General features: G+C 38.2%; 1 protein-coding gene across 4 annotated transcripts in view; it reads right to left on the bottom strand.

The window, feature by feature from the left end:
- Positions 1–1278: 1278 nt before the first annotated feature.
- ttc7a (tetratricopeptide repeat domain 7A) overlaps positions 1279–19044 on the bottom strand; it is a 54409-nt gene continuing 36643 nt past the window's right edge. The window contains exons 17-20 of one of the 4 annotated variants that reach the window (XM_051916623.1): positions 18838–18941; positions 18113–18247; positions 14893–15095; positions 1279–4360 (exon numbers count right to left, since the gene is read on the bottom strand). In XM_051916623.1, coding sequence (XP_051772583.1) covers positions 4142–4360; positions 14893–15095; positions 18113–18247; positions 18838–18941 — 661 coding nt within the window. In that variant the 3' untranslated portion in view covers positions 1279–4141. Of the gene's footprint in view, positions 4361–9400; positions 10961–14892; positions 15096–17320; positions 17523–18112; positions 18248–18837; positions 18942–19044 lie in introns of those variants that run through there. The other 3 variants (XM_051916624.1, XM_051916625.1, XM_051916626.1) reach the window with 3 other exon arrangements.

Below are 19044 nucleotides of genomic sequence, written 5' to 3'. Positions count from 1 at the left end.
CATGTCATCCAAGATGTCAATGTCTTTCTTTCTTCAGTCGAAAAGAAATTAAGGTTTTTGATGAAAACATTCCAGGATTATTCTCCTTATAATGGACTTCAATGGCCTCCAAACGGTTGAAGGTCAAAATTATAGTTTCAGTGCAGCTTCAAATGGCTTTAAACGATACCAGACAAGGAATAAGGGTCTTATCTAGCGAAACAATCAGTCATTTTCGAAAAAAATGTAAACGTATATGCTTTATATAAACAAATGATCGCCTTCCAAGTGTTTCCGCCAAAACCGCACTTTCATATTCTTCAAAAAGCTTACGCTGTATGTCCTATGCTTTCCCTATTCAACTTACGGAACGAATGCGTCCATTATAAGGAGAATAATCCTGGAATGTTTTCATCAAAAACCTTAATTTCTTTTCGACTGAAGAAAGAAAGACATGAACATCTTGGATGACATGGGGGTAAGTAAATTATCAGGAAAATTTTATATGAAAGTGAACTAATCCTTTAAATATAACTTTAGTACTTTTCTGGGCATTTGAAAGTGTTAATTAACTTGCTGACAATGCAGGCCTTTATGACAACCTGCAAACAATTGCAAACAGATTCAAAATGAATGTGTATTTATCTGTTTAAATTGCATATTAATGTATTTTAGAACAGAAAAAGTATCATGTCATTTCCCCATTTAATAAGACCTTCTTATACCTGTAGTCAAGGATATGAATTATTATGCAGCAGCAATAGTGAAACAAATAAAGCTCTATAAAATATTATGTGGAAGTGATTCAAAACAATACTACGCCAAAACATGCAGAGAGGCCAGAAAGACCTGTTTCAAACAATAGAAATGGGAGGATAATAGAGATACCATTTCAAGAGCACTTGTTAAACTGTGCCAGGAGAAACAGTGGGCATGTATACTGTAGATGTGTGTAACTAAACAAGAATCCCACTTATAACACTTACATAACCTAACTCAATGGTCTATGCGTTTGTTCAATGCTCTCCCTAATTAACATCTTGATCCCGTCATCAAACAGAACCAGCAAAAATAGCTCAGCGCTGTTTTCCATGAGGCTTTAGACCCACGTGCTGAAGATCCAACAGCCTCCCCAGAAACTCAAACAAGGCCCCGCTGCTAGGCAACCACAGCCGCCCCAGAGAAAGAAGACCAAGGGTTTCACCAACAGCACTGGAAACATTACATAAGATCTTTAAGTGCTGTGTAGCTACAGGACCGAAACTGATAAGGAATGAAAACAACAGAAAACAATGACACTGGGATTGCAAAATCACTCTTTATAAGAAGAACAATCATTAACCAACATACAGTACTGGTGATTACCGGGTATATAAATACTAAAAGAATTTAAAGTGAGCTAAAGAATATAGAATTCAACAATTTTGTCCCTGAAAAACAAGACTCAGTATCTGAACATGTTGCAACATATTTGCAAAAAATACTGCAGTTAGAAAGAAAATGTTTTGTGTTCAGTCATTCTGTTGTATATGTTTATGTTGGTGTTTTTGTCAAAAGTGCGGTGTGATATTTTAGGTGATATAATAATAATAATAATAATAAAGGTAACTACAGTGTAGGGCTTTTCACACTACACTTAAGCCTGGGCTAACGTCCTGCTAGAGGTGCTGTTAGCTGGTAGCTTTTGACAGACTTAATGCCCGTTCACACTAAGGACAATAAATATAATGAACTATAAAGTTTTAATAATCATTCTAGTACTTTGGGAATACGGAAGTCCACACCACAACTGTAATGATAAATAAGAACAATACTGTTGGAATCAATGACACAGTCAGAATCCACATGACTAGTGCAAGCATTTAAAGTTGCAGTCAACAAAAATTGTAGTGTGCGTTTATACACTGCCCACCCCAAAAAAGTCGCTGTTTGGATTTAAATAGGCAAATGCTTAAGAGTCTATGACTGGATCATTATTGCAGTGATTATTATGTTTCTATCATGTCATATGTTTGGCAACAGTTCTTCTGACCCTAATTGATGGAGTGTGTAGCTTTTCATTTTTTAAACAACCATGTAGAAAGACACATCATGGCCATATTTCAGAATTGAAAGTCTTTGGGATGTGCTGGAGAAGACTTTACAGAGTGCTCGACTCTTGTAATGTCAATACAAGATCTTGACCAAAAATTGATGCAACCTCTTGATGGAAGGAAATGTTCTGATGATCAAGACAATGCAAGAGTCAAGCACTCTGTAAAGTCTACTCCAGCAAATCCCAAAGACTTTCAATGAATTTAAGGTCTGGACGGTGTCAATTGATGTTGTAGCAGAGTAGCCGGTAATACCATTTACTTTCATTTTAACGAACGTCATAAAGGAGGCATGTTAATAATGAGAGCAGCGTATAAAAAAGGGGGAAAATAGCGCACATAGGAGGCCTTGTTCCTGAGGCAGATCTCCTGCAGGAAGGTGAATGTGATGACGTGTGAGATGATGATTGACATGTAGTTTCGGCCTGTTGCTTTTGGACACACTCCAGTGAGTTTGGGAGAGGAGAAATGATTTTTTTTGTACTTGCATGTACAAGTTTCATGCAAGCCTATTCCAGCCTATGCGGGTTGGCACAGCTGATATGGAGATATCCGATAGATTCACGTCGATTAGACGCCTCGTCGTTCCCTAAGCACTCATCATTGAACCTGCGATATGCTCAGACCTGCAATTTTGAATCTGCTGATGTGGAAAGAAACCCACAGTTTTCCTGTGACAAATTGTGGAACTTCTATTGAACTGCCATATTGTTGCATAAACTGTGAGTGACTGGAAAAAAAAAAAAAAAAAACTACCGGCATGAATCACTTCGTAGGGCAGTCACCCATTACTCAAAACTGAGTTGTCTTTGCATTCAAAGCTGTTTTCCTCTTTTGGACTTATATGATCATTGTTGCTCCACTCTATGCAAACCTGTTATTCTGTTTGTGGGGAAATTTTTTGAATCTTTTTTTTTTTTTTGTAATAACTAAATGAACTTTCTTTCTTTTTTGAGTTTTGTTTATTGTATGTAACTGGTGGCTTTAGAGCTATCCAGGAAAGGTTTAAATTTGACAGTGTTTACTGTCTGGTGCCCGAACGAAAAAGTAAAGTAATTTTGAGGTTAAAAGTGTACAGCCGGGTGTCGCCACCGTTACAGAAGTGGAGCCCGAACAGGGATTTGAAACCTAAAAATTCAAAGAGACTTTACTTGACTGAACTTATCAGAGGATTCAAACATTTCTCTCTTTTTCCCCTTTACTTGCACTTCCATTTCGAATTGCATTTCAAATTGTTGATTTTCTGCTGAAGTGCTTGAGGAAAAAAAAAAAAGTGAACTCTGCTGGTGACAAAATAAGCACTTACTGGGTCAAACTTTGTGCTAAATGTAATTGTCTTGCTGAAATGTTTCTTTTGTTGTAAAACTTCTGTCATCTTTAAAATGATTCTTCATGCTCCCAACCCAACCATTCACAATTTGAGCCTGATGAATCTTGGCTTTGTCATCCTGGAATATGGCCACAATGTGTCTTCCTACATAGTTGTTTAAGAAATGAAAAGCTACACACTCCATCATATAGGGTTAGAAGAACTGTTGCCAAACATATGACATGATAGAAACATAATAATCAGTGCCATAGTCTCTCAATCATAGACTCTTAAGTATTTGCCTATTAAAATCCAAACAGCAACTTAATAAATGTAATAAATAATCGTCCATTGGTGTGGACGCTAATATTATAGTTATCTTTATAGTTATCGTTCTTGGTGTGAACAGGCCTTTAAGGTCACATTTTGAAATATTGCAGTTTCAATGGGAATTCACACAATCTGGAACTTTGTGTGAGGGCAAAACATTTCCACATGCAGATTTTTTGAAGTTTGTCAATTTTCATTTTCCATATTGAGCAACGGAAAGCTGGGTGAGCGGTGCTTCATGAATCACTACTCCATTCACAATGGACCTTGTCTGCTTGTGAAATTTCACTATCAACAACACTATCAAGTTGTGATTACGCTCCCTTTCAATCAAGAGCGAAAAGTGCAATGTTTTTGTTATACAGTATGTGTCATTTAAAGTGATTGGAAAGCCAGCATTCCCTCCATACATATTTGTGTCATAGATGTGTCAGAGTTCTCGTGGGATGATGGTGAAGGGCCGGATAGGGCAGCTGGACTCCAGCTCCAGTGCGGTGAGGAAGCAGTCCGGAGCCTGTGTGCAGCCTCTGCTCTGCAGCGCCTCCCCTAGGGCGCTCCAGGCCTCGTGTGCCGTGTTCTGAACTTGTATCGCGTCCCTTAGCATCTTCTCCCCAAGACCCACACGGCCTGTGCGCACCAACAACTTCCCCTGTGGACAGGAAGTGAAAGAGTTTTTTTTGTTCTGATGTGTGACATTTTTGCAGAACTGTTATATATATTCCAGGTTAAAAATTCAAGCGTTTGCAGACAAGAAAAACATGAGTGGGGGAGTTTGTGATGGTGTGCTGATGTTACACATTGCTCTATAAATAAAAGTGTTTATTTAAAAGGGTATGGGTAAAGTAGAAAGGGGTCAACTTGGAATTGGAACAAAATAGTTTCATACTACACTGATTCAATATTCATATATACACAGTTCACACATGAAACTAGGGCTGGGCAATATATCTCAAAGAGAGTCATTGACTAATTAGCAATACTATTATTATTTGAGTGAATCTCTGAACATCTTTCTGACAATTAGGCAGATGTTGTAATACGTACAGGCATTTTAATTTTATAATTTTGTGTAATTCCCAATATCTCATTTTGCTATTACCACTATCTTCAATGGTGATTCTCATTAAACTCTCATTATAACAATCATTTGTACTCTACACTACTAAATACTCAACATCAAGACATATAAATACTGAATAATTAAAAAAAATACATCACTATCTATGTGTTACATGTCCACTGTTGTATTCCTTAGTTTGACCTAGTTTCTGTCTGTCAGTCTGTTAATCATGTAATTAGTTTCCACCTGTGTTCATTATCTCCCTCATTAGTTCCTTTGTTTGAGACTTGTATTTATTCCCTTTGTTCTCCTTCAGTCCTTGTCCGTTCTCGTTGATGTTTAGTTGTGTATAGTGAGTTCCTGCCTGTTTCTGTTATTAAATATTACTCCTCGTATTCTCCTTCATCCTTGTGCCTTCATATACACACGTTACGTAACACTATGGGTGAAATATGACCATATTTGTGTTATCACTGAAAAATGGATTTCCCATGCCATGTATTAAAATGTTTTATACTACGGGGCTGTTGAATGCTCGAATCTGATTGGTTGACCAACGTTCTAAGGTGTGCAATTATTTTCAGGGAAACGCACAGCTAAAGTAGTTCTTGGCAGGTCTTGACCGCATTGCAGTTCCATATCATTCGCCAAATGATTTCAGTTGTTTCAATAGGTCCTACAGCCTATAACCGCAAAAGAACCAAAACCCACAACGACACCGACCAAGCAAATAAATATAGTAAACGACAAATGATTGTCATGGTTTTTGCCACAAAATACGTTTTATTGTGTCCTGAAAGCGCATACTCTCTTGCTCTCTCTCTCTCTCTCTTTCAAACGTACACACATACTGTATAGTACGGACACACACTCGCACTGAAATGTATTGTCAGCGCTGCTCTGATGAATTAATCAGTCAAATAGTTTAGCAACTTAAAAGCTACATGACATTTCTCACCAGCGAGGTAATAACTGTGTGGTTCTTGAGGTAGATAAACTTCGCTAGTAGAGACACTGCTGCCGTCAGAGACGCAATGACTCCGGTAGGCTAATTCACATATGCTTATTCTCTCTCTCTCTCTCTCTCTCTCTCTCTCTCTCTCTCTCTCTCTCTCTCTCTCTCTCAACTGTGTTAATAACTGTATCAACGGTATTATTCTGCTATCAAGGCTCAAGCCTCTGTTACTAGATCTGAAATGACGTTTTGGAATTAGCAATGGAGGCTTGGGATGAGATGCGTAAGAAATTAGTACCACACAAAAGCGTTTTAAGGGCAAAAACCTGACAAATGTGTTGAAATACAACATCGGAACAGTTCCTTGAGGTGTGGTAGCCATAGTATAAGCCGAATAACTGACTCTGGGCCATTGAATTCTTAGAAAATAATGCACACCCGAGGTGTAACGCTTCGCGTCATGGCCGCATTACCACCTCAGGTGTGCATTATTTTCTAAGAATTCAAAAGCCCGTCAATTATTCCTTACTTATTAAGTAAATAATATTAGATAAAAAATTAAGTATTTACAGGTAAACGTTGCTGTTTAACACCATGTATCATTTTGATGCATACAAATTATGAACATTTTTGATTGTGTTGTTTAGTGAAATACAGTGTAAAAATGCTTCATGATTATTTTTAAACAAATATAAATTCAACTAAAATTTACTTGGCAACAACTGACTTTTTATGATTCCTCTGATTCAAAGCAATGTGGAGGGCAAATACATAAATATATCAAAATATGGTCAAAGGTTAAAATATATTTGTCAGATTTTCCAGCACATTCCTATAGTTCAAACAGTAAAGCATGGCACTAGCAAGTCAAGGTCATGGGTCCTATTCCCAGAGAATGCATGTTTTTGGTTAAACGCTGCCCAGTCCTACACAACAACAACCTAATTTGCAGCATAATATTACACTTTTGAAATGGTTCATTTCCTGGAAAATGAACCAGAAATATTGATGATAAATAATGGACCACAGACTTGTTTTGTAAATGTGGACGTATGTATATTTACTAATGCTTTGGTAACATGAAGCTATTTTTCCATGCCAATAAAACTTCTTGAATCTGAAATCTTAATGTAATTTATAATGTAAATATACACATTTACATCAGCTGACATGAAAAGTGTGTTTAGAACAACGGCGTATGTTTACAGTGAGTTGGTGTGTATGCCTAGAGTTAAATTGTGTTACTTTCCCTAATCCTGCCAACAACAGCATGATTTACTACTCATTGCAATTACATTTCATAGTCCCCTCTTTCAGCACACACTCAAACACACCAATGCAGAGTTGTATTTCTGGGTGAAGGCACATGACTGCTGATTATGCAGGCACTTCAAAAGCACATCAGAGAGAATGACTCCGCTGGGGAGAGAGAAAAGCGAGGCAGGAAATGAGGCTCTCACAGACACGAGTGAAAGAAGCAGCCACAGGCAGGGCATGTTTTGAAAAGAGTGATCATAACACAGCTGCAGGAGTACACAGACTGACAGGCCCATGGACCAATCACAGCTCAGAAAGAGGCTGTTCTTGTTATTCTGGTGTTTATGAGTCTTTTAGCTGGACAGCAGAGCACAAGAAGGGGGTTTAAAATGTAAAACAGATTTGAGGCTAGCACATTTGGGCATAAATTGGCTCATTTTTATTCACGGATGTAGCAGAGGTGGCACTTGAAGAACTGCCGTAGGGTCACGGCCCTGCATATGAACTCTGCTAATCCAACGGGATGCTGATCTAATCCAGCTGGGACCAGCTACGATTACAAGTGTCAGCTATTAAGCAGACAATACACACACACAGTATACAAACAATGCATGTGTTTGCAAGCAGACATCCCTAACATAGACAAACCACTGATTCATGTACAAACACACTACTAGATTTACTGAAAAACAGAACATTTACATATGCAGTGACTCATATTCATGCTGTTGTAAGGCTGATCAATTATTCAAAGTAAAGTTGAAATTGCGATATAGCATAATTATCAAAACATAAATGCTAAAAAATTAGTTTTTATGTAAAAATTGAAACAAAGATAAATCATATTAGAACATTTGCATGTTTCATGTAAAAAAAATTACAACTTATGCAATGCCAGTGAAAACCAAATATATAGATACATGTTTTTGCAAAGTTTAGCTAGGCTTGGATGTTGTTTTTTGGATGGGAGCCCTGTTCTTCATAAGGTCACAGTTGTGCCATACTTTCTACAGTTGTTTATGACTGTCTTCACTGTGTTCTATGGTATATCTAATGCCGGAATTGGATTTTTTTTGTATCCCTGGTTTGTGAGTTTGTGAGTGAATAAGCAGCCTTACCAAGTGGTTCCCAAAATACAATAAAAAGCATCCTGGCAGGCCGAATTCAACACGTTACATTAGTGACTTGAATGTACTTAATGAGCAAAGCAACATCAGTTTGTGAAACCATAAAGCGCATTCTGCCTCGACTAATTTTTACACATGCCGCATCTCGTGTGAAACGGCCTTAACACTGGTTCTATGTCTCATTATCAGCTCTCTTGCACCGTATGATACAATTGCCTGGTTGCTAGGCATCCCATAAAGGCCTGAGAAGGAGTGAAGTGTTATAAATAATGTATTTGCATTATCTAATCAACTGACAGGCCAATGGAAGAGAGCCAGAAAGAAGACAGAAAGAGAAAGAGGGAGGGAGAAAGCCATAGAAACACAAAGAAAGGACCCAGAGATATGAAGAAGGCAGATGTATACGCAGAAAGAGAAAATTATGAGGTGCTGAGTCACAGAGCTCAGTGTGCCTAAACTCATATGACACGAGATCAGAGACTTCAGAGACATTGTGTTCGGCTCACCTCAGCTGACATCTCTAAATGAAAAATACCCATCCAGATGCCCTGAGTAATGACTCATACACACATTCATGTGTATCCCACAGAAACAGATTCATATATGCTGTAAGTGTGAGCTTTCATGATGGCAAAGCTGAATTTTCAGCAGCTGAATTTTTCCAGTCATCAGCATCACATGATCATTCAGAAATCATTTTAATATGCTGATTTGGTGCTCAATTATTATTATTATTATTTTTATTATTATTAATGTTGAAAACTGTTTTGCTGCTTCATATTTTTGTGGAAAAAGTGATATATATTTTTTCAACATTCTTTGATGAATAGAAAGTTAAACAGCATTTATTTGAAACATATATTTTGTAAAATTAGAAATGTCTTTACTGTCACTTTTAACCAATTTAATGTCTTGAATAAAAGTATATATTTATTTAAAAATAAATAAATAAATACAAAATCTTACTGACCCTAAACTTTTGAAGGGTAATTTAACAATATTTTAATTGTAAAGCATTTTTACATCATGGCAGTATTGGTTTTACTCAAAAGGTCAAGGTTTGACTGGTTAGCATGACCAAAAAGAATGTTAATGAATAACTTTTTTTAGGAATTATAGAAAAATACTGTATTACAATAATGAGATTCTTTACAATAAAAGGAAATTACAAAAAAGGTAAAACATTACAGCAATGAAAATTTGGACTTAAACCTCGCTCCTTTCTTACATCGATTGAAAGCTCACATTTGTCGCGTATATCGTGGTCTCGAGGAGATGCAGGACGCTGAATTAACAAACCAAAGCACTTTAATGAACACTTATAGAATTATAACCACACAACACAAGGACAAGAACTGACAAGGGACTGAACAGAACAGGTAGCATTACACAGAGTTAACAAGGGAACTAACAAAATTATTAACTAATGACTAACCAAAGAAATTAACATAGGTAAGGAGAATTCTACACTGAAAGGATATATGCATGAACGCATGAAAAAAAGAATGAAACTAAACATAACTCTGACATTACACCCCTCTCCTGCTAGGTGCGTCCTCACACCAACAGTACAATGGTGGAAGGAGGGGCCTTTGGAGGAAGAAGACATGGAGCAGGCGAAGGACAGGAACAGGAGGAGCTGGCTGAGGGCAACACCATGGCGGAGCTTATGGAGGGAGTCCTGATGGATGGAGCCTTGGGGCCGATCTATGGAGGTGAAGCTGGGTGAGGCAGAGATCGCAGTGAAGCCACATGGGCGACAGCCGAGGGTGACATTACAGTCTCGGAAAACCAAGGTGGTGCCGCTGGTTCGAGGGACCGAGGTGAAGACAGGGGCCTTGCAGAACAAGGTGACACGGAGGAAGTGAGGACCAAGGCGGAGCCGGAGGGAAAGATGGAGCCTGGTGGAGGCGAAAGGGTGGAGGGCTGAGGTGCTGCTGGAGGCCCAAGAGTCCAGGGTGGCGAGAGACCAAGATGGAGTCGAAGGGATGAGGGAGCCGGGGGAGCCTTAGTAATGGCAGATGACAGTGGAGCAGAGGGAATGAAGAACCAAGGTGGAGCTGAAGAACTGACAGGCCAAGGTGGAGTCATGGGCCTGGAGGCCCGAGGTGCAGCCAGGAGATCCGCCACACAAAGGCGAGCTGGTGGTAAAGTGACCTGAGGTGGGAGTCAGCGGCAAGGGCAGAGCCGGAGAGCTGCACGACACAAGCGAGGTAGGTGAGTAGTGAGAGTTGGACGGAACCAGCAGAGAGGACGGAGACATTAGGGTGGGCAGATGACTGGGAGGGACAGGACTGCCTAGCAGGTTACTTGGAGTGCTTTTACGGGCAGGAACAAGGGTGGGAGCTGGCTCCGCCGAGAAGTAGATGAGCCAGTGCTCCTCAGCTGGCTCTAGAGAGGACTGCCCCCATGGTGCAGACTCCAAATTGGACCTGGTGATGGGCTCCAGCCTCGAGACGGAAGTGGCATCCGACTCTAACTCCAGGACGGACGTGTTGGCTGGCTCTGGCTCCGTGGTGGGAGGTGGCTAGCGCACGTGGTCCGTGGTAGCCTTGGCTCAGGCTATATATCCGTGGCGGACTCTGGCGTCGAACTCAGGTCTGCGGCCTAAGGACTGTCATGCTGTCTGGGGCTTTCTAGGCTGAAATGATGAATCCTATCTGGAGCAGGCAGAGAGATGACTGCTGTATGTGCCAGGGAGTCGGAGTTGATAATGGCGACATTCTCGACGACTCCCATAGTTAGAGAGAATGCGCATATCCACAAGGGGTAATCCACAAGAATCTGATGAGGATATCGTTCATCCTGCTCCAGAAGAGGGAGTATATATGCACAGAGTTAGCAAGGAAACTAAATGGGAGAGAGGTGAACATAATCAACTAATGAGTAAACAAGAAAACCATCAAGGGTATGGAGAATGCTACACTGAAAATATATACCAGAAACTTAAACAATCATCATTTAAATATCATGCCCCAAATTTTAGAAGCCTTGCCCCTAGAGTTTACGACATGGAGAAATGTAACCTGGCCAAGAAGAGGAAGTAATCTCATGAAAGAGAAATGGATCTTACTCCAAAAACACCCGTTAACCTTGTAATGGCAAACAATTAATGTATATTAATATTAAATATTCTGGTAAGTAAAACAAAACATTTATAAACATTATAAACACTACAAACTAGGCTTTTTTATTTCCCCTCACTCCACAAAAAATCCTTTAAATTTAATGGTATTCAGAATCCAAATGTTTCCATATTAGTGACACAACATTTGGTTGTTAATATTGTTCATTATGTAAACAAGGCTTTATACTTCACTAGTGTTCCAATATTCATGTAAAACAGCATCTTCACATGCGCAAAAATGTGTTTGGTTGAGCGCTGGGCATGCTGATTGTAAGTGGACCTTTTAAATTGAGCATTGTAACTTTTATGTTTGGTTGACTGAATTTTAGTTTGATGATGAATGGCTGAAATGTCAAGTTAGCAACGCTAAAACTGATATGTTGTGCACGCGCGAGAGGCGCCTGCGCGATCACTTGGATTTAATCAAATCAATAGATAAAGAAAACAAAATACAATGCTTTAGAGTGCCACAAAAATGAGCATAGCCCATACTTGTCGAACAGTTTTTTTTCTTTTGTTTTGTTAATTATTTAAGTGAATGTATTTCATAGGTCTATATGCATTACTAGCTGGTTGCCCTGCTTCCTCAATAAACAAGCTACAATTGGTACAAAATGCAGCTGCTAGAGTTCTTACCAGGTCAAGAAAATATGATCATATAACACCAATTTTATCATCTCTTCACTGGTTACCTATTAAGTTCCGTATCGATTATAAAGTACTCCTAATGACCTATAAGGCTCTAAATGGTTTAGCTCCTGTGTACTTAACCGACCTTTTATCGCCCTACAATCCTTCACGCTCTTTAAGATCACAAAACTCTGGACTTCTGGTTGTACCTAGGATAGCTAAGTCCTCTAAAGGAGGGAGAGCGTTTTCACATTTGGCTCCTAAACTCTGGAATAGCCTTCCTGATAATGTTCGGGGCTCAGACTCGCTCACCCAGTTTAAATCTAGATTAAAGACACATCTCTTCAGCCAAGCATTCACATAATCCATCTCATATCAAATCAATTGCACATGACTATCTTTGCTTAATGTTATGAACAGCAGCTATGCTAATTATTCTCCATTTGCTTTTCTGTTTTACCTCGGGACGCCCGTCCCGAGGTGACTAGAGAGTACATCAGTTTCAGTTTGGATCCAGCCTCTTAAGAAGACCTCAGATGACTAAAACTTTGGAAGAGACGGCGCCAACTCCTGCGATGACTTCAGAAGATGCAACATCTGGATCAACACGCACATTCACATTCTATAAATCCTAATTATTGTTAATATGTAATTCATTTTTCCAGGAGCTCTTTGCTTCTACCTCCAATTAAATTGCTAACAGTGATTGTATGTTAATCGCCTAAATTATTACATTATTAGCTAACTGCAGTCTCCAAATTGTAATGTTGATATGCATTCTCTGTAAAGCTGCTTTGAAACGATATGTATCGTGAAAAGCGCTATACAAATAAATGTGAATTGAATTGAATTGTTTTATTCCTTTTATATCCTTAATTTTATTCTGTTTTTCTCCGTTCACACAAGCACTGGTGATGTGACGATATGTACATCCTCATGTTCTGTTGTTTATGCTGCTATTTGCGCATATAAAGCTAAATTCACAGACACCCATCTATTCTAATTTAATTTTAATTTGACATTTTAATCTTGTCGTTTAACAGTTAATGATTGGTTAATGAGCTTCGGTTGTCGGTCAGAAAATTATTGTAAATGAACAAAATGCTCTCATAACAATTCTCCACCAGATTTACTATACTGCACGCAAGTTCACACTAACTCAAAAACTTGCGTACATGAGCTGAGACCTGACGTGAGATTTGATCGTAATCACCACTTACGTCCATAACCCAATTTTCTGTTGTACGTTAGTTTCGTAAATGAGGGCCAATGAAACTAAACATAACTCTGACAACATTCAGATCTACCTCCATCCACTCAACAACCAATGGATAGCCAAGTCCTGTCCAACAACTGTATCTTTTTCAAAAATCTTTTTCACTCAGATGTACATCAGAACACAGAAGAAAAGATCTGTTGCTACTTCCATTACATTGACTTTAACTTTACTTGTGTGACTTTTCCATGAGATTTTCCTGGTTTTGGAACAACATGTGAGTAAATTGTGTCATAATTTTCTATTTTTGGGTGAACCTAGAGGCTCTGAAATACATTGTCTCTCAGAGGATGGACAGGCGTAACGAGAGCACTGGTCTCTCTAATCACAGGTGTCATAATGAACAGAAATGTTTAACCTCTCCCTATTGAATCCAGTTGGAGAATTCCCTCAAAACTCCACCTCAGTTCAATCATAGCAGCACATGTAATAGAAATCAGTGGTGTGACGTTCTGATAAAGACAGGCTGTGTGTGTGTGAACTATGCAGGGCATCACCAGCAAGCACAGAATTAGTTCTCATCAGCTCAGGGAATTGATATTGTACGTCTTTTGTCCAAAAATAGCGGGGACAAGTGCTCTGATTGGCCAGATATAGGGAGAAAATGGCCTAGCTTCACTCTGGTTACTCCAGTGAAGATGAGTAATGAAGGGCCTGACATTATGCAGTCACAATGAGAGCAGAGAGTGGAGGCAGAGCTAATGTTAGCACACATCACTGTGGGTTGTAAAGATGTACGTACTGTACTGTATGTACAGTAAGTTGCATATGCAATGACTCAATCATCATATCCCAGGTCACCCATGTCACCTTCAAAGCTTTTTAAGTTATGAAAAATGCATTAATATGAATTTATAATCTCTTAATATCTGTTTTTTCTCTTTTGCTTTAATAACAGCAGCACTGAAGCTGCATGAACTCCGCAAGTTTGTGTTAATATGTTTATAAGCAACTGAAAAAAGCACAAATGTCAGGGCATGTCAAAACTTCTCCAGGGCCCTAAACCCCCCTCAGACCCCAAAGGGTTAAACCTGATGATCCTGTTCTCTAACATGATTTGACCATGATCAGAAGAGCATCATTTGCTTCAATGGAAGCAAGAACATCTGACCATCTGTACAAAGAGTCGCATGATCATTATTAAATTACTAAAACGGCAGATTTTCAATGTGGTCTCAGACCAGTGGGCTATTTTAGTATGTGTTCTTTTAGTGTTTATTTATATACAATTATATAATAATTTATATTTTCTGTTTTCATTTTAATTTTAGTTGAAGTTTTAGTAATTTTGTTATGTGCTTTTGTTCTATATTTTTATTTATGTTTTTTTTTTTTTTTTATTTCAGTTTTTGTATTTAGTACTTCAATTATAATTTTTTTTTTTTTTTAAGGCAAGACACTACAGGCAAAACTTGAAAGTTTTATTTCTATCTATACTCTGAAAGGGTTTGTTCATAAATCATTTACCTGATATGTATTTAACATTTTATTCCTAAAAACATGGTGAAAATGTCTGTAAAACCTTGATTATGTATTAAAAAAAAAAAAAAAAAGTTCAGATTCTAACAAATGTCCAGATTTCTATTCTGGAAATGTATGCAAAATAGTGAATATTTAACTGGATAATGCCTCATTAGCATATTTAAACATTTCAGGAAACAATTATCTTAATATACTGTGATTAATCAACTGGAGAAAGGAATATCTATTAGTTTTTGGGTTCAAGATGTTAAAGTGCGTGTCACTTACCAGGTGCAGCAGTATGTGGTGTCCTCTGGGGTTGATGGCAAGAGCTTCATCGTACAGGCTCTTGGCTTCCGTGTCGTTGCCCTTAAGCTCAGCCACACGGCCCTTGAGCAGCAGCACTGAGTGTGAGGTGGGGAAGAGAGTTCCTGCCTCCTGAACACAGAACTGAGCTTCCTTCATCCGCCTGTCAGCGATGAACAACTCCCCTGGTCAGCACGGCATCACAAGACATACAAGAGATCAATGAGAACAATAATAAACCATTCTGATAGCATAATTGTTTTTGTGACATTACACTAAAAATTTCAACTTTTTTTTTTCAGTGACTGCTTTATGATATCATGAGATTCTCCTATTGTGAGATTTATCTCTCATCAAGCACATGATGATTCATCTTTATGAAACGTCTCTGACTTCACGGCCGTGACACAGCCATCTGGAACATCAACATCCTCAAAGACGTATCTGCTGCCCCAGCATTACAACTCTTTCAGAGTAAAGGAGTACCAACATGGTTCATCATTTCAGACAAGCTGTGCTCAAATAGGAGAATCGCACGAATGTAGCATTTTGTTCTGTCCAGATGATTTAAAATGCAGCTTTGGCAACATATTTGCAATCGCAAATGCACACTGACTTTCCCCCCTCTACCCAAAATCTCTCATGCTCATAGAGGGATATTCATGCTCATGTCTAAATAAGGCCATGTGCAGAGCGCTGTATAAGCATCTGCAGCTCTACTCTGGCATTTAGGACTCACCACAGCAAATAAACTGTTCATATCAACTGCTGCCTGTTGTGTATTTGTGTTTGTTTACACAGAATCACTGGTAGGAGAATTTTGCAGCTATTACACAAAGAAAGAGGGTAGTTCATTATAGTGCTTCCAAGACAGCAGTGTATTATTTAATTTTTTTTTTACACAACTATCTTCAATTAATTTAGATTGAACTGCTTAACATATAGACTTATTCAAACTATGTTTTGTCGATAATTACAGCCTTAGGCCGTGCCCACCAAAGCATTTTTAGCCAGCTTAAAAAAGTGCTTGAGAACGCTTCGGCAGCGTAGTGTTTTTTTTTTTTTTTCAGTTGAGACACTTTGTTTGCAATGATATGGAATATCCGCAGAAGGGTTACTAGTATCTAATTTCACAGATAGTTTGTTTCTGTACTGTTTGTATATAAAAAATTTGATACAGTGTAAAGTATTTGCTCTGGCTCTTGTTTTGAATTATTTTGTTCCATTATTATGCTTGTTTGTCATCTGTTGTACAAGCAGAATATGGCGGTTGGTCTGTGTTGTATTTGTCCCGCCCCTCCTCCACTGTGATTGGACGGCTAGGTAAAAAGTGACAGTGATGAGCGCTGCGTTTTACCCAAAGTTGAACATTGTTCAAATCTCGGCATTCAGTAAAAAAGGCTGAGGGCTCAGAGCTTAAGCGTGAAATAGACACTTAGCGCCTCAACCCTAACCTGGTGTTTTAAAAACGCGGTGCTCCCATTGAAAACAACTGGGAAAAAAATGCTTTGGTTTGACACACGGCCTTAAGGTGCAGTCACATTTAACGCTGTTTGGGAATTTTTGCAGGCCAGTCATTTCAATAGGAATTCACACGATTTGGAAGTTTGAGTGATGGCAAAAGATTTCGCTACACGGATTCGGGCAAAATTTTTAAATATTTTTTGTTAATTGAAATAACGCTAAAATAAAATAAAATATAAATGTTAGAAGAAAAACCTAAACTTAAAAAACTTGCCTTGGCAACTAAACTGAAATAAAATATTTCAGTTTAAGTTGAAGTACTAAAATGGCTAAGACTGAAATAAAAATAAATTAAAGCTAGACAGAAATATTTTAAAAAACAGAAATACAAAAACACAACAAAATCATTAAAACTTAAAATAAAAACTGAAAATTTAAAAACAAAAGCTAATTCAAAATATTATTAAATACTTTAATACAAAAATAACACTGGTTTGAAAGTGACTTTTGCGTGAGCTGTGTTTCATACATCGCTACACTATTGATAATAGACAATGGTCCTTTTTCCATGAAAGTGACCACACCTTTAGGTGTTTTATTTTTGGTTTTGAAATTTAAGATGAAAGTTTACAAATCTCCCACTGATTTTGTTGAAATGTTCAACGTTCAAAATGCAACAGTGATGGCGTTATTGTAATATTTGCATAGTGAACTGTTACTGGTCTTCTTTCTCGTAATTATTTGCATAGTGAGTTGTGATAGGCCTTTCTTGCATCTATAACCATCAATAGCTGCCTTTGCACTGCAAACACAGTTTTGTGCTGTGTTGATTCTTCACAGACAAAACATGCTGAGTGTCATAACAACAATGAAATAAAAAATGTAAATGTTATAAATACATTCATTTGAAATATATTTATTATAATATGTTATTCTGATACAAAGCACATAACAACATTGAAAAATTACAAATGAAAGCATATTTGCTACTTGGAGGACTGAGTTCAGTACTATTTTGAACTATCAGTATGACATCATGCCCATTATTTAAGTCAATGGGCCGCTCTTGTGCTCTCACATTCACTCATTTGTACAGAACCAGGATATGTCCCATTTTAGACAGGAAATGAACCCACGCCAGAGGAATGCTGAGAATGGGAACAAGAGGGCACAAACACCCAGTATAAGATCCCTGGGAAACGCATTTCATGCAGAGCAGCATATAAATAACGCAAAAATAACATCCAAATTATGTCATAGTACGTCAAGAACTTCCCAAATGTATTAAAGTCAACATGAGTACAAAAAAAAAAATCTCAAAAAACAATTACGAAGTTAATATTTCATTAAAATTTAATAACAAGTTCTGCATATGAAACACCATTACTTTTCAGCTGACGTCATCTAGGAAAATAACATTAGCTAATAGCCAAACAGCTATTTATGTCCTAAAATACTGCAAACATGAAAGTGGTAATTTAAAGGGATAGTTCACTCATTTTGACCCCATTGACTTTTTTTTTCCATACTATGGAAGTCAATGGGGCCCATCAATTGTTTGGTTAACCATATTCTGCATATAAGTTTGGAACAACATGAGGGTGAAAAATGACAGAATTTACATTTTTGGGTGAACTATCCCTTTAATTCTGGTTAACGTTAATCTAATAAAACATACAGATATAAGAAATAATGATATATTCAAAAAAGAAGTGTAATTTCTACACTTACAACGTACCTGCTTGCAGCCAGATGCGTTCCAGGGTGGTCCAAATGTAGGCAGGGCCATGCCTGTGGGTGGAGCTGAGGGCAGACACTTCCGACATGGCCTGTTCCAGACGGGACACAGCTAGAGACGGAGCACTCTGAGACCCTGAAACAACATGACACACATCTCAGTTACATAAACACTAGGGGTGCAATGGATCGCAGTTGATCCGTGATCCATACAGATCAGGCCCCACGGTTCGGCACGCATGTGATTCTCAGATTAATTGCTAAGTTTAACCATCATAGAGTGAAAGTTTATAATCTGCATGTGTTTTTCCTGACAATTTACACATTCAAGCTATTTTAAACCATTCAAGTGCAAGAAGAGGCAAAAGAGTACTTGTGTTGTTGTTATCTGAGCGTACAGTTGCACGCACCTGAAGTGCGCACACAGAGAGAGGCAAGTTTCAGACTGTATTTGTATTATATTGTATCGTATTTATCTATGCTTGTAATCTGTGTATTTGTTCTCTTTTTACTATTGACTGTTCACTTTAATAATGCTTAATTATTAAAAGCTAGATTTTTGCTATGGTATCAAAGTACTTAAAGTGGGCTTTAAGTAGTAAATGAAAAGCAAAGTTACATTACCCCCTTTTTTGCTGAACCGAAAAATGATCCGATCTGTGAGTTTAGTGATCCTTTGCACCACTAATAAACACGCATGCAATCACACACGCTCATGATACACACCGGTCTCTGTCTCCTGGAAGTCTGGGAGGGTAAGATGGAGGCCGCTGGGTTTCCTGCTCAGTGGGCCTGGATCAGGGGGTATGCTACTAGTGTCATCCTCCTCACTGGAACAGAGAGCAGAACACATGAAATCACAGCAACTCTGTCATATATAAATACTGGAAATATTGGGATATAAATACACAGAGTAAATTAGGAACTAAACAA

Source organism: Ctenopharyngodon idella, chromosome 13 (genome assembly GCF_019924925.1).
Source record: "Ctenopharyngodon idella isolate HZGC_01 chromosome 13, HZGC01, whole genome shotgun sequence".
NCBI classification, from domain to species: Eukaryota; Metazoa; Chordata; class Actinopteri; order Cypriniformes; family Xenocyprididae; genus Ctenopharyngodon; species Ctenopharyngodon idella.
The sequence above is the reverse complement of the archived record's forward strand: the minus strand, read 5'-3'. Positions and strand labels throughout refer to the sequence as shown.